The sequence below is a fragment of the Heterocephalus glaber genome, unplaced genomic scaffold (assembly GCF_053883595.1).
Source record: "Heterocephalus glaber isolate CG9 unplaced genomic scaffold, H.glaber_assembly_v1.0 deba00001553, whole genome shotgun sequence".
Taxonomy (NCBI): domain Eukaryota; kingdom Metazoa; phylum Chordata; class Mammalia; order Rodentia; family Bathyergidae; genus Heterocephalus; species Heterocephalus glaber.
This window is the reverse complement of record NW_028258344.1, coordinates 21,048,282-21,065,000: the sequence shown is the minus strand read 5'-3', so window position 1 is coordinate 21,065,000 and position 16,719 is coordinate 21,048,282. Positions and strand designations below refer to the sequence as shown.

General features: G+C 37.0%; 1 protein-coding gene across 7 annotated transcripts in view; it reads right to left on the bottom strand.

Moving 5' to 3' along the window:
• Zfhx4 (zinc finger homeobox 4) overlaps positions 1–16,719 on the bottom strand; it is a 189,845-nt gene that overhangs the window by 4,219 nt on the left and 168,907 nt on the right. For 6 of the 7 annotated variants that reach the window (XM_087190507.1, XM_087190504.1, XM_004842035.3 and 3 more), the window contains 4 exons: positions 13,893–14,026; positions 13,480–13,680; positions 12,969–13,086; positions 7,036–12,444 (listed from right to left, as the gene is read on the bottom strand). In XM_087190507.1, coding sequence (XP_087046633.1) covers positions 7,036–12,444; positions 12,969–13,086; positions 13,480–13,680; positions 13,893–14,026 — 5,862 coding nt within the window. The remainder of the gene's footprint in view (positions 1–7,035; positions 12,445–12,968; positions 13,087–13,479; positions 13,681–13,892; positions 14,027–16,719) is intronic. The other variant, XM_087190508.1, reaches the window with a different exon arrangement.

Genomic DNA, 16,719 nt, shown 5'->3' with positions numbered 1-16,719 from the left:
AATGCATGGAAAAACACCCAAAGGCTATATGCTTAACACCTAAACAGAACATATGCTGCTGCATCAGAAAAGACATATTATACACAACAGGGCAGGTCATGATTCCAGGCAATCACTACAGTTTAGGGCTTTCCTCCATTGACAGTGTTTCTTCTATTACTTTTAACCCTCACCATATATCTAGGGGAAGTAAATTACATAGTTTAGCAATGTTTGTCTCAGAAAACAAAACGTTGTCATATTATGAAAGATAGTTAACAAAAGACATCATAGTGAACAAAAAGGTTACTTCTAATATATACAGTTTGCAAGGTTTCTATTTTTACTCCTTTTAACCAATTTTTACTATACCTCTGGGCTTGTGGACTCACTCTGTCCTTCAGCTGAGCAGTCTGATAATTATTATGTTCATTAAAGGTATTAGCTATCAAATAAAATGAAAGCCATCTGCCCATGTTCCAGTAGAAAAATACATTTACAGTGAATAAAGAAGGTGATAAGCTAATTAAATAGCAATAGTGAATGATCACTGAAGATACCACAAAACAAATAACAGTAAAGTCACAGATATTCATTACTAGCAGCAAGCATGGTTAGGCATGATGTCATTTTAAAGGGTACAGGTTAAGCTGTTCATTACCACCCTGACAACTCTGTTAACAGAGTCATTGATGGAAATTGCACATATTAACACTCAACTTCACCGCTCTGAAAACATGATTCTTTCAGGTTTGCTTATAATATGCAAAAATGATTCTCACCTCATTAGAGAAGAGAAACTAAATGCTCAGTAGGTAGATTGTGTGGGTAGTGGAGGACTCCTGAAATAAGGGGAGTGGAGTTTGTTGGAATTCAAGTACTCAATGTAACATAGTAGTCAGTCATAACCTATTACAAAGCCAGTTTTTACTAGCTAGATAGTTGGTTGGGAAATGGACAGCTCAAGATGGAAAAGGAAATTGTAAAGGCCTGTGTGCTTCCTGAATATGTTTTTAAAACCAAATAAATTTGATTGTAGAAAGAACAGATTGATGCCTAATATGAGATTGATGGCAGCTTATTCTTTAACTATATAAAGTTCACCAAATGATCATGACAAGGACTTAACCAGGAGAACCAAACAGAAGAAAAGGAATAAAGTGTCATTATCTGTACATAGCTGTAGAAAGAATGGTCATACGGCTTACTAGAATCATGTTTTAATACTGGTCATAGTCTTATCTCTATTCTACAGTCAACATATGGGTGTTAAAAAAAAAACAAGATATGATTGCATCCTTTTATTCTTTAGCTACAAAAAAATTTCTTTTCTTCATTGGTATTTACCTAGCCAAGAAAGCTCTTCTCAAAATATAAATTCTATTTCCATGGATTCAAGCAGCCATGGCTCAAAAATATTTTTTTAATTATATCTATACTAAACATGTACATAATTTTCCTACCATGATGTCTTAAACAATACAGTATAACAACTATTTATATAGAATGTACATTGTATGATGTACTGTAAGTAATCTAGAGATGGTGTAAAGTGTACAAGAGGATGTACATAGGTTATATGCAAATATTTTGCCATAAGGGACTTGAGCATCCTGGGATTTGAGTATCTGTGGATATCCTGGTGTGAACTGCTCAACATCCTCTTTCTTTGACTCTACCATGGTCAAACTGGTCTCAGTTTGCCTATCTTGTTACTGGATGCCCCTCTGTTTAAACTTACCACACCCATCTCTTCTCTGATTTGCTTTGGAATAATTTCTATAGTTGTAGTAGCTATTGTTCATAACGTTAGAGAATAGTCCCCCAGCTCCTTAATGATCAAGGAAAATAGATACTAAAATTTCCATTTTTAAATAAGAAAACTGAATCCTACAAATGGTAGGTGTTTGACAGAAAAGGATCTCTGACTCAATGGTCAATGGGCTGCAGAACAGTAAATTTTATAGCTACCACTCAAATTTGTCTTCTGGTCTTATTGATGCAATTCAAATATTCAAAAGCAAAAAGAAGAAATCCTTGAAAATAGCATTTTATTTCCAGCAAGTGCCCATGTTTTACTGAACAATAGCTTACACATTTAAAATAAATTTAAAATGCAAATGGCTTAAGCTTTCCAGGAGTATGACAGGAATGAAAGAGTAAAGTCCTTGATCCTTAATCCAATTTAATATGATACACCTCTTCAATCTATAGGATTTAGAGCTAACCCTAGGGAAAACTGTAAAGTAATATAGTTGCTTTTGGAGGTTCTACACCCTCACCTCCCTTCCCTTTATTCCTACTATTTCTGTTATCTTCATATTCTTTCCACTTGCTTCCCTACAAAATTTTATCACGAAGAAACAACCAAAGAGATAAACAGGCTATTATTGAACAGGCTCAATATATACTGTATTAGGCCATGTTTGAGGTTCTTTCTTGCTATGATATTCCGATTTTATGGTATTCTATACTATTTTCCATTTAGCAAAGGATTATATATGCTGCATCAAAGGAATTAAGGTCTAATAATTAAATTTCAAGCCTGAGTGATTCAGATGGAGACTTCACTCAAGGCAGAATAACCTTCTTGGTACTGTTGGAGGGACACTATATTGATCATCAGCTTCTTTTGTCTACTCACAAAACCAACCTCAGGTCTAGGTCTAGTGCAAGCCTTCACCTTCACACTCAGCCACTGCATCCTCTTTCAGCTAGTGCATTTTAATTTCCCACCAAAAACAAAGGAAATCCCTAGCTCACCTACCAGTATCTCTCTGACATGAGCACTTGAGATAAAACAAATTTAGAGAACTGAGAAACAGGGAAAAAATAGCAATTTCAGTTAGTAAGATGGATCAATAGTTGTTGACTCGGGCTTTCCCATTAGATGAGGTCTACATGTTCCTAACCAAATGTTATACAATGAAATAATAAAAATTTTTAGAAGACTGCAGTGAGAGTCTTAGATAATATAGTCAAGTTACCAGGAATATCAGAGATAGGGATTTTTAGGAGCTTAGCATCTTGAGAAATAAGGTCAGTTAATAATCCATTTAAATAAAATGTTTAGGAAAAGAGATTCAGATTAAGAATAATCAGTAAAAGAAAGAATAATAAGTACATATATTGGGCTTACTAATAAAAGCTATAAGCTTATAAAAATTTGTGGTTAAAAATTCAGGAGCCAGAAAAACCAGACATGGAAGAGAAGAACTGACATGGAATAAGTGATGGCATCTCAAAACTAAAACTAAATGCATAGCAAAGATTCACATCTTTTATTGAGTTATAATGCTAATGATACATTCTCTCCTGTTTCTCAAGTCCTACTCCAGTTCTTAGAAATTTCATGTAGAGATAAAAAATTTTGTGAATAATCTCATACTATCATCAACTTATTTGGTTTTGCTTTCCTGTGTTAGGTACTCTTTCCTGAAAATAATGCTTTCAGAAGAAAATGCTTGCTGCATGATCCTCTTTACAGGTTATTTCTTTTCTCCAGGTTCCCATGACCTTGATCTTCCAAAACTAAAATTTATTTTTGAGGCAAAAATAAAAAGATTTACATGCTTGGCTAAACACAATTTTGCTAAAATTATGAAGAATCTCATCTAGATTTACCCCAATGCACTATAAATTACAGTGAAGTTTGAGAAAAAAGCATGATTTAAAGTTTCATTTAATGAAATTGGGTGAGGCTCTATTTTCAAACACTAATGGAACATTTAAAATCAGACAGTGCTTGACATGAGAAAAAGTTAAAATAGAAAATCAAGTAATTATTCATCTTGATCAAATGCCAAAAGAAGCCAACTCCAAAGGATAAAATATAAATTTTAAGTTTTAAGTTTTTCCAAGCATATGATCATGTAATATTGTATTGCCATTTTCTCTTTTTCAATATGGTCATGATGGAAAAATGCTAAAATGTGAAAAAATTTAAATCAGAAAACAACTCATCTTATTAAAAATGAACAATAAGAAATAATAATCAGCACAGGGCTGGGTCATTGTTCACGAGTCAGGTAAACATGACCTCTATCACACTTGAAGGGGCCTTCTGAGCAAGCTTGTACGACTCTGTCATTTGAGGATTTCCTGGAAGTAAGCAATTTTTGTCAACACTAAGGCCAATATCCAACAAGGGAACAATTCCAACCTTCAAAAACAAAATAAAATGTATGTATAAATCATAAAATTTAGAGATTGATAAATAATAGAACCTAAAGTGTATGTTGCAATTAAGCTAATTTTCGGGTGTGGCTTTTGGAGGAACTCACGACTTTGCAGCATATCTAAGATTCACTGGAGCACTTTTTACTGATTTACTTCAGATTAAAACCTTAAAAGTTTCAAAGGAATAGAATGTTTTTAAAATAAGCCTTTTGCTCACCTAAATCCTATTAAAATGGATCCAAGATTAACTTATCATAGCCCTATAGTATGCTCATACAGATAACAAATTGTACCAAGAGCCCAGAGCTTGTAAGAAATACAGACATTATTTTACTTATGGAGAAATTTTCTCCTCTTGATTTGACTTAGCTGGGATAATTCTCTCTATTTGCTGGATAAGATGAAAAGATGATGATGGAAAGATGGAAAACCACAGCTCTACTCCATGAGCTGGTTAAAATATTCTGTTCTCCCCATCACAGGTAAATTAACCTTAAAAAGATATGAACTGGAAGTGAAGAACTCAGGCTCTCCAATGGAGTCCCACTGATAGCTCTGCTGTGCTAATGTTAAAATCTATCACAAACAAAGGACTAATTCAAGAGAAATTGCAAATTCCAGTAGGTAGCATCATTCATGGAGCGTTTCTCTTTACAACTCTCCCCAGTTGGTTTTGGTCCATGATTTAATAAAGCATCAGATGAACTGCTGAGTTCCTTGGTACCTGGTGTGTTCAAAGATATTCTTACCCATGGAAGACCTCATCTCCAACATCCTCCCAGCAATGTTGATAATTATAATAGGGCCCGTATTTCAGGGGATGGATATAAATTATATTTATGGTGAATAAAATGAGAAAAATGTTAGTTTGTTCAAATATTTCGTGAATGTCTTCTCTCAACTTCCATCTCACATTCTTTTGCTCAGGCCCTCTGGGTGCCAGTATCAGAGTAACAAACCAGAAGGGTAATTAACAGAAGGACCCATTGTCCCAGCAAAGGCTTTCTGACCCATTAGAGAGAAAAATAAGATGCTGTGACCACCACTTCCACAGGGAGGTGACAACACAATCATCATCAATCAGATTTATGAATTAAAGGCATAGATACCTCAACTGTTCTTAGCCTATGTAAAATACCTGAAACCTTTCTAATTTACATAATTGATCATAGAAGTTCTGCCACACTCTTTTATATGTCAATTAATAATAATAGTGGTATATACAGTGGCATCACAAAGTAACAGTAGTAACACTATATGCAAAAAACCCTGTTATTGCATTTTTTTGTTGTTACTGGGGATTGAACTCGGGACCTTGCAAGGCAGGTGGTGGAACCACTGAGCTGAATCCCCAGCCCTGCATTGTTTTAAACATACTTATATTTGACTTAATTAAAATGAACAAGCAAAACATATAATTGTAGATCTAATATTTAAGTCCCTAGATTATCCATACAAGCCCAAAATACTTTAAGGAAGAGGGACTTGGTGTGATAAAGGAAGGAACATCACAAATGTTTTCTTGGTAACATTCTATGTATGGTTCCACTCTCTTTCCATCTAAAGTCAACAAATCATTCAGGACAAGGAACCAGATGAGCTAGCAATGGCAGGCCATTGAATATAATTGATTCCATGCCTGCTAAGCTAACAGTTAAAATAAGGGTAACTTCTTAATATTTTAATGCCAGTTTTCTTTTTTGTAAGAGAAGAGTGAAATTGAAACATTTGAAATTTATATAAAAGTCAAATTTCTGAAAATAAAAGCTTTCCTTGTATTCTTTGTGAACTTTGTAGATAAATATGCATATACGTATACACATGTTTAGTAAATGCCAGATAAATCTCTTTAGAATGTCAAATTTTCCTTCTAAAAAGAAAAAATCATTGATAATTTGAAGAATAACACTTAAAAGAAGAAATTACAACTATATTTTTGTATTTCTCATAATACATGGCTTGAGTTATATTTTTAGCTGCATGATTGCCTAATACAATATATGCAATTTATTCAACCTGTTACAATTGAATACCTATACTTAAATCTAAACTATACAAAATCTAAAACTGTACACAAAATCTAAATTGTACAAATTTATGTTTCTCCCGCTGAACACAGAGCTGGATTCAGCATCTGTGGTTACTTTAATTATAAACTTGAGCTGGGGAGGAGAGAAGGATAGAAAGTCATGGAATATTATTAATGTACTTTTAATGTTGTGAGTTTATTTAAGTAACAAGTGGCAATGGCAATGGGTGCTACCAAAATCAAAATCTCATAGTAATGCTGAATTACAAATTATCACAGAAGCCATATTTTTATTTAACTTTAAACATAAGCTTTATTATATGCTAGATCCAATGTATGTAGATTCCTATGGCTAGAGAGACCTTAATTTTTAAATTTCACGGCACTTATTATGGGTGGAGGGACAAACAAATTAGAAACAAAAACAAAAACTCCTGCCCCTCTTGGAAAGAACAGGAATTAAAACACCAGTGAATGTGTATTTTCATTGTTTCACTTTCTTAATATTTATACCAAATACTGTATCACTGTTTGTGTTGAAAAGCCATTTGAAATCAGCATTGACATTAGTATATAAAAATAATGTTTTTAAGACATAAAGAGGTAATGGCAAAAAATAATACATTTCTGAAAATCTGGTAGAATCTAGTTCAAATTTTTCTGCATTTGTCCAGGTGAACCTACTTCCTGGTTATTTGCAATAACCAATAAACACATATTTTAAATGATTTATTGGTTGCACTTAGTAAAGTTAAAAGAAGTCTAAATTCACCTGGGCCTTGTTTACATGAGATGGGTTGCTTAATGCTATCTAGTTAACTAGGCTGACTCTCCTTCAAATGACTTACTGTTTGAATTTTGTGGAAATCCAGGCAAAGAGGATGGCCCGTTCATCCCAGGGAGAAGAACGGGAGGAAGGCCAGGGAGTCCTGGGTAGGCTGCTGGCAGGCTGATGCCATGGAGGGAGCTGCTGTCCATCATTCCTGGCTGCTGTACTGTTAAGCCCAGTACATCTGAAGCTTTCTTTATACGATCAAGTTCTTGCTGTGCCATCAGCTGCCGAACCGTGGTTGGAGCCAAATAATCTTTCTCCCGATCAAGCTGACTGCCCACAGTCTCCCTCACTTTTGAAATGTGCTGTTTGGAGAAAATATGATCTCTGATGGACAAGCGGGCAGAATACTTCACCCCACAGAGGGTACACTCTGGTTTAGTGCCTTCCGTTCCACCCTGATTGATCATGAAAGGCTTCCCTATGTTAATTTTAAATTTCTTTTCCTTTGCTCTTGCATTCTGAAACCACACTTGCACCACACGTTTAGGCAGACCAATCTCGTTCCCCAGCATTTCACATTCTTGCATGGTTGGAGTTCTGTAGTCACTAAAGCAAGCCTTGAGAACCTTGAGTTGGAGATTGCTCATCTGGGTTCTGAAGCGCTTGTGACCTGGCCGATCATTACTTTTGGATTTAAAAGGGTTGCCAGACCCAAATGGATTTGGTGAGCTTGGGTCAGCTATGCTGGAGGTTTCGCTGCGGTCAGCGTTGTCATCAGGGTCATCTGTGATATAAAAGCTTTGGTCATGGTCACCATCTTTATCATTGAAATGGATTGATGGACTGGTGAGAGAAAAGAGAAATTTGTCATCACAGACTTCCGTAGTAGGTGTGGTTGCTGGTTTTGGCAGAGAGTCGAGTGTCTTTGGCTCTTTAGGAGACAGTGCTGGTTTCACATCTCCAGAACTTCCTGTGGTACTTTCCATCTCTGTGTTTCCCTCATCACCTGTGGTGGCATCGCTGATTGCAGTATTAATAGACGAAGTCTCATCAAAGTCAGTTTTATTTTGATCATACCCAGCCTCAGCAGGAGGAGCATTTAAATTCTCTACATCCTCAGGACATTCTGCTTTAAAAGAAGAAGGGCTTAAAAGATTTTTTGGTGACAGTTCTGCTGTTTTACTAACAGGTGTTGACACTGTAGAAGCCAGTTCATTCTCACTTGATAGATCAATTTTATTTAATGGCAAAGATGGATAGTCAAAATAAATGTATTTCTGTGGGCTTTCTCCCCCATCCTCTGTGGATATTAAAGGACTTGGTGGCAAGCTGTAACCTGCCTGCTTTCCTTCATTCCAGTGTCGAGAGCGAATGTGGCTTTCTAAGGCAGACTTTGCTTTAAACAGGGCTCTGCAGAATGGACACCGTTTATGAGACTGGGCTGGTCCCACTGCCCGAAACTGACCTTTCCTTTCTCTTGCTCGTGTGTTCTGGAACCAGACCTGTACCACCCTTTTCTTCAGTCCTACTTCACGTGCAATATGATCAAGCATTTTTCTGGTAGGATTGGAATCCAGCAGGTATTTTTCATAGAGTATTTCCAGTTGTTCTGGAGTGATTGTGGTTCTCAGGCGTTTATCACGGTGTTGGTCTTCACCACTATTTCCTCCCTCCTTTTCACTGCAATTATTATCTTCTTTATCATCCAGTTTCCTTTTAAGGGAAGCAGTAATGGTTGGAGGGGCTGAGGTGTGGGAGGAACTGGTTTGAGGTGGCATTTGTGTGAGAGAGCTACCCAGCAGCTGTCCAGTCATCAGAGGATTGTTGGGGTCAAATATCATGTATGGCATGTCCATGGGCCTTTCCAAGAATGGAGAATGAAGGAACTGATTTTGAGCAGCAAGGAAGTGCATGTGCTGGTGCTCTTGCCAAAGTTCCAGAGTTGGGAAGGCAACTGTACACTGATCACATTGGTATTGGAGTAACTGTGGAGGTAGACTGTTCTGGAGAGAAGTCATGGAAATTTGCAGTGGACTGGAAGGAACTGGGGTTTGAGAGGCTGAGGGAGGTCTTCCAATAAGTTGGGCTTGTTTTGGTAGCAGTGGCTGTGGCTGGGCTGTGGATACCTGTGGTGCATCTGAGGAAGTCGAAGCTACTGTTGGCACTGGTTTGACGCCTTGAGAAGGGGGAGAAGGTTCACTCTGCTTTGGCTTTTCTATGGGATAGTCAGGTTTTGGAGAAGTTTTCTCAGGCTCTGGTTTGGGTGATGGAATCAGGGGTGTGCTAGTCCCAGAGCCAGAACTTGCTGCAGGGGCAGCAGTGGTTTTGGAAACATCTGTTTGTCCAGACACTGTGCAGTGCTTGTATACTACTTGATCAGTGGCATCCATGGAGTCTTCCGTTTGGCTTTCATCTTGTGCATCATCATCCTCATCCTTGTAACACTGCTTTTTCTGGTGTGTAATCAAGTCAAAAATCCTGGGGAAAACCACATTGCACTTTTTACATTGGTACTGCATGTTACTTGTTCGAATATACCGTTCATTTGTGAGTTCTCTTTTCTCATTATCTTTAGTTTCTGCTTGATTCTCATAACTCTTTCGTGCTTTCTGACGAGCATTCTGGAACCATACAACAATAACCCGAGTAGGTAGATTGAGAACAGTAGAGAGTTGTTCTATTTCATCATCTTTTGGGTAAGCATTTGTGTCAAAAAAGTCCTGCAGAACCCTAAGTTGGTAGTCTGTAAACCTCGTTCTAGAAGACCTTTTACTGAATGATGCATCTGATTTGTAATGTTCTAAGGAGGCAGGCTGTGGGTCGATTCGGATATCTTCCAAAACAGTTATAGGAGGGTTACTGAAGTTGTATGGTGAGTCCTTATTTCTCTGTCTTTCCTTAAAAAGTGTATTTCGAAACCAGTGCTTGATAACTTTTTGAGAGAGGCCAGATTTCTCTGCCATTTCTTGGATCTGTTCTTCACTTGGAGAATTATTGATATCAAAATAAGCTCTCAGAATTTTTAGTTGATCGTCTGTAATTCTTGTCCTTGGGCGTTTAAACTGAGAATGCCTTAAGAAGTTGGGATCTAACCCAAGCTGTTGCTGGCAAAGCTGGGTGAGGTCTGCAGAGAGAGCATCCATTTGGGGGAGCTGCAGGGCGAGCTGGGGGGGCAGCGCAGGGTGCTGCACAGGCTGCATCATGATGGAAGGGAAGAGTGGAAGGTCCAGCGAGACTGGCAGCTGCACCTGTGGTGGTGCAGAGGGTGGAGGTGGCGGGGGAGGAGGAGGGGGTGGAGGGGGAGGAGGAGGGGGTGGAGGCGTGGGTGGTGGTGCTTGTAGAGGAGTAGAAACAGTGTTCGGCATTTTCACAGGGCCCACAGAGGAAGGCTGGGGGGGAGCTGGTGGCAGGGGAGGAGGCGGTGGTGGTGGAGGAGGTGTTTCAGGGGAAGATGGAGAAATGGGATAAAGCTTGTCATAAGCCTCCCTGTATTGACGAGCAAACTTTTCTAGTGCTCCATATGGAAAAAATTGTCCATGTACATGTTCTTGGTGACTCTTTAAAATAAGAACATTGGAGAACAATTTGCCACACGTGCCACATTCCAGTTTGTCAGTGTTTTCACCTTCACCATTTTTGCCCTTCTTCTGTACCTTTTGCCTATTTTCATTATACTGAATGACCAGTTCAAAACCAAAATTTTCCAATAAAGCTTTGGCTGCATTCCCTCTGGCCCCAGAGGCTATTCGGGGTGGAGGGATCGATGGTTCCAAGGACTTTTGCTTCTTTATGTCTTTGCCTTCTTTGAGTCCTTCACTTTCACTTGCAAATTCTTGCTTTGGCTTTTCTTGCTTTTCAGGAATCTCTTCTGCCTCCTTATAAGATGGCATGTCCTTCATAATCTGGCAGTCTGTACTTACAAGGTTATTTTGCTCTTGTTTCAATAATTTGCTTGCTTGCTGCTGCTGTTGCTGCTGTTGCTGTTGTGGCTGCTGCTGCTGCTGCTGTTTTTGAGGCTGCAGCTGAGGCTGTGTGGCTTGGTATTGTGCTTGTTGCTGTAAAATTTGTAGTTGAGTTTGGCCAATGTGGTGTTGGGTTTGAATCTGCTGCTTCAGATCTTCCAGTAAGGAGCCAGCCATTCCTGTCATGCCTGGCATACCAAATGTGGCAGAGCCTGGCAAGCCCAAATCTGGCCCCAAGCTAAATTCTGTCCCAGGTATATAGAAAGGAAAGAGAAACTGAGGCTGCTGAAACTGCAGTAGTGCTTCAGGGGTCATGGGAAAATGAGGCAAAAAGGCTGGGTTGAGAAACTGCGGCTGAAAGAATGCAGCTTGCTGTTGTAACTCATGCTGTAGTTGCATCTGAATCTGTGCTGGTGACTGTGGTGGGTGATGTGTAGGCTGAGCAGAGATTAATTCAGGAGTCGGCTTTTTATTTAATTCTTTGGCATCTAAGTGGGTATCTTTGCTGTTGGCTGCTGCTAAACTCATAGAATCTAACATCCCTTGGCCAGAACTATTCACATTTGTTGCAATGCTGTGCCCACTGGGCACATGCCCACTTGGCTCTAGCTTTGCAGCCCTGGCCTTTGTTTGGTGGAGCACAGACCTCATGTGGATTTCCAGTGTTGAGCTTTGGCTGTATGCAACATTGCAGATGCTGCACTTGTAGGGTTTGTTATCTGTGCTGCTGTTGGTTTCTTGTGGAACAGGACTCGAGGCTTCCTGCAAAACCTTTTTCAACTTATGCAGGTGAGACACTGAATTATAATGGACCAAGAGAATGTTCTTTTGGGTGAATGATTCTTTACACACTGTACATTTATAGGGACGAGATGGATCAAGGAATTTTTCCATTGTAAAATTGGGCCCTTTTCTAAAAGGTAAGGTCCGCTTTGGTTCAGAGCCCAAGTCATCAGGAATAGAGCTACTGTCACTTCCTACAGGACTTGCCTTCCCTTCATGGTCCACCTCATACTCTCTGTCCATTTCCTGCTCTAACCCATGGTCATCCTGGGCCATAGTTTCACTCTCTGCCCAAAGTTCACCATTCATGGGCAAGGAGGCATATAGCTGCTGAAGTTCAACTTCACTCAGTTCAGGATGGCCTGCTTCCAAGTGTTTTTTTAAAGCTTGGAATGTACGGAAGCTACGCTGGCAGAGGTTACACATCGTTGCAGCCCGAATTGCATGGTACTGGGAATGTATCTGAAGCTTCTGCATAGTTTTAAAAGCCAAGCTACAATGGTTACAACGATACTTATAAACATGGCGGTCAGAAACTGAGAGTGGTTGTCTTTTTTGTTGCTCACTCAGTTGATCTTGTAGTGTATCAGAGATTTTCATGTCTTTACTGCTATTTTTATTCCATTCTGATACTTCTGAAGGTTCCTTAGTTGGTTTCTGCTCCTCACTCTTTATTTCCACACTAGCCTTTGAATCTTCATGACCTGCTATACTTTTGTCATCCATTGGGCTTTCACCTATTTGGAGAAAGGACAAACATATCTCTTACAGTAAGAAAACCTAATGCTTAAGTATCACTACATATGGTAAATAGGAGCTCATAAAGATTTCTGTTTAATTGATTCTTTGAGGAAATGTTTATTGACGACTATATAGCTGGGTACTGAGCACATGAAGGTGAACAAGAAATCACCTCTGACCTCAAGAAATTTCAGGATAGAGAAGAAAACAATCAAAAGTAATATAGTATGCTGCAATTAGCATAATGCCAAGGGTCATAATCTTGGCATTCATGAATTAAAACACAAAATATTCTTGGCTGTCTGACAATTGGGTTCCACAAGTACAGGTAGAGATAACCAGATGCCAAATATACCTTTAAAAATAAGGCTCTTGGAAATGGCTTGTTTTTTCTCTTCATGGGAAAGGTATTGTTAGTAACTTTTAAAAAAAATCTTTGATAGTAAAAATCTCAGAGCCCTGCCACAAAGGCAAGCCCTTGAGTACTTTCTCCACAGATCCAGATCAGAGACTAGCATACCTGAATATTTCCCAGACACCTCAGCTGTCATGGCTGCAGGTGTGTCCCGCTCTGATTTCTCAGGGGTGGCTGTTGGGAGTAGCATGCTGTTTGGCATCATCACATCAGGGACAGGCACCTTTGAAAACCAAAGAGGTTTATGTTAAAAGTACTCCAGAAATCATAAATTTCACAGCATATTCCATTGTGCAGTAGTACAGACTATTTAAATTTTTCTAATCAAAGTAGCAACATCCTTTCAAATTTTAAATTAATACTTTTATAATATTGTATTTTGTTGTTTTAAAACATTATAGCTTAAAGATTTTTGTAGGTCTACTTTTTATAATGACAACCAAGAAATTTTAAACTCAACGTGATATACCTGATTAACATGATAGTTATAAAAAAAAACACTACAGTGTGGTATGTGTTCAGAAGAGAGAAATTTCTATCAACCCATAATTACAGATTTGTACTGATAGCTTTACATGGATCATGTCACACATGCATCAACATTTAGTGTCCTTACTGTCATAAGCAGCTTCTCCACACAGTCTGGTGACACACTGTGCAAATGTGTCAGATGCAGCTGTAGGTGCATTTTGTTGCTGAGGACGTCCTGGCACAGAGGACAGCAGATGACTGGCTGCACTGAGTGCTGCGACAGGACATGCATCTGGATCCGACTTTGGTCCCTACTATTGTAGTTACAATACGGACACTGATAGAACTGGAAAAGATCGGATAAGCGTGGCCATGTTTAATTAATGGATTTTGATGACTTCAGAACACTAGAATTAATACTAAGATTTAGTAATATTGCCTAATAGGATATCTGTGTGCATTTTAAAATCATGGAATCTCTGAGGCTCTAAAACTAACAGGAGTAAATAAACAGACAAAGAAGATATTTATGCAGCAAAGGGAAAACAATGTATTTACCTGTTCATGACAGAATTTATTATCCTCTGTAGGTTTTGCCTTTTTTGTTGCAGCATCCTCTTCTTTTGCCAGCAAGAGTGGCTGGGTGCACCCTGCCACACTGACTTTTAGCTCCTTCTCTGGTGTGATTACACCTGGTTCCCAAAAAGAATAAGGCAAATCAATTTATAAAAACTCACAATGTCACAATCAGAAAAATTATGTTTTTCAAATAATTGTAACTCTAAATCCACTGAATCACAAAAAGAGCCAGACAAGCAGTTTGAAAGATTCTAATTTCAAAAGGTAAAAAGACACATTTCTTTTTGTCCACAAAGTGGATTTTATAAATATATTTTAAAACGTACTCCTGTCTCCTGTTTAGATAACCCTAGGTGGCCTTGAAAGGTTCATCAATAACATGTGCTCTCTGGTGTCTCAGAATGTCTTTATTACATTAAAGCCAATCTACTACCATTCACAAATACTGGCTTTAGAAATTCATTATTTTTACTAATATTTAGCTACCTATCTCTTTTCTAAATCCTGAATGTTGAGATTTCAATTATCTTAGAAGACCTATAATTCAGGATGTAAAATAATAATGTTTTTATGTCAGGAATGAATTTGAAAATTAAAAGGATTTTAAAATTAATCATACATTATATTTCTGCTGCCATTAGTGATATTCTCTTTTCTATATGTTTCATCAGGTTACTGTACACATAACATTACAGTACAAATCTCAATGAAGACAATTGTTTCATGAGGTTAATCCAAATATTTGGTGTTAAAGATGATGTAAATTTTTGCCTAGATGAGCAATGTAGCATTTAGGAGCCACATACATCAAAGAAAAGAGCACAATTCTAATTTCCCAATCTAACAGAAAATTCTTTCTAGCATCAATTTGCTCAATAATCTCTTCTCCGAGGCTGGATATTACAGCGACATTGGGTAGGCATGTCACATACATCTCACGACAAACACAAAACCTCATTTACCAGCCATTCCAATCTCATCATAGCGAGGTATCATCTGACCTTTTTTCTGCTGTTTATTATGAGTATTTCTAATTTTAACTTTCAATTTTCACCATCTTCCAGTCAATTTGCAACTAAATTATTTCCAGGGTGAGGACACTATCACTGGACAACTGGGTGCAAATACATCTTGAAATGCAATGAAGCTAAACCATTGATTGCTATCAGGTCCCACGTAAATATATAGTCCAGGCATAATCTGATTGTATGCTGTGCATGAAGATTTATCTTGACTTTTTTTTTCAATCCACATACAATTCATATAAATGAACAAATTGCACTTTATTGCAAAATAATCTACTTTTAATTTACAAATAAGGTCAAGAATGTTATGGAAACAAAGTATAAATGAACAAAATTAAATCTATTCTATTTCTACCTGGACACAGATAAATGTTTTATATCATATAGATAAATTCAGAAATTTCAAATTGAGAAAATAAATTTTAAAATAAGACTTATTTGAGGAGATTAAAATTAAAGCAAAATCATCTAGATGACAATAATTTTATTCCCTAAGGGTTTGTGTTTAGTATAGAATTGGTGCTAAATTTTCAGTAGATTGCACTGATAATTGATTTCTAGATTTATGAACACTAGGTTTTATTTGAATTGGTATATATTTACATATGCCTTGGAGAAACTGAATTTTTAGATATTTTAAAAATAGTTTTTCATATTTGTATTTTAATGAATTTAAATGTGAATTAAATTTAAAGTCTCTATTGATTTATAAATATTCAAGTACATGATGTCAAATACATGTAAAAATCAGGGATATTTGTCCCATAGTTAATTCTAGAATGAAAGTTTATTTTTCTTTTGCTAAAGAAATACAGAATGTACTTTTTACTGTTGTTTCAAAAATACTAAAGTTTAATAAAACTATATATTTATTATTTGCAAATTAAATTTTTTGTTTATTGTGTCAGTCTAAGTTGTACAAAATGATTGTCACTGAAATCAGCCAGTGATTCTGTGAAATTTTTCTTTAAAAATTCCCATTAATGAGTTTCCTTAAGAAACTAATACTCTTTTGTCACACTTCTTTATCACATTCTTTTATATTTGTGTTACAATTGGGGAATAGCAAATAAAAAGTTGATTCAATTTTTCTGTGTTATTGAAGACTGTGACATACAAGTTGAAAAATAATTTTCATTATTTTTGTTGCTTTCAGGCCATTTTGAGTATCAGAAATATAATAAACCTTCTAGAAACTTCTAGCTCTATTAACTATGTACCCATGACTTATTTCCATAAATGTGGATAATATGTGTCTTATTCTAATACTGATAGTGTTAAGGATGCAAAAAGTATTAATTTTAAGCTTTGGAACATTTTATTAAGCCTATATACCGATGTGCATGTTTGTTATAATTAATACCATGTATATAAGAATATATTGTTTTTATGTGTATCAATATCAAAAATATAATTGCTTTTGAATTTTGTGATGTTCCATGTTGCATCAAGAAAGTAAAAGTTGTAGGGTCTCTATCACATGGCCATTGCAATAACTGTTGGATATTACTTTTAAAATTCAACATATGTGTTAAATCCAGTATTTTTTGGCTAATTAGTTTAATTAAACCATGATGTGCATATAAACTGGGAGCCTCTCAAAGACCATTTTACTTTAAATTAACAAGTTTTATAAAGTTATAAATAAGGTGTAGGCTGCCTAACTTTAGCTAAGCATGCCAGAAATGCAAGCTATTGCTACTAATAGGAACCAGAGAACACTGAGATGTAGTAACAGGACAAAAACAGTCTCATGGAGCAAAGTAAGTCATCAGTAGTAT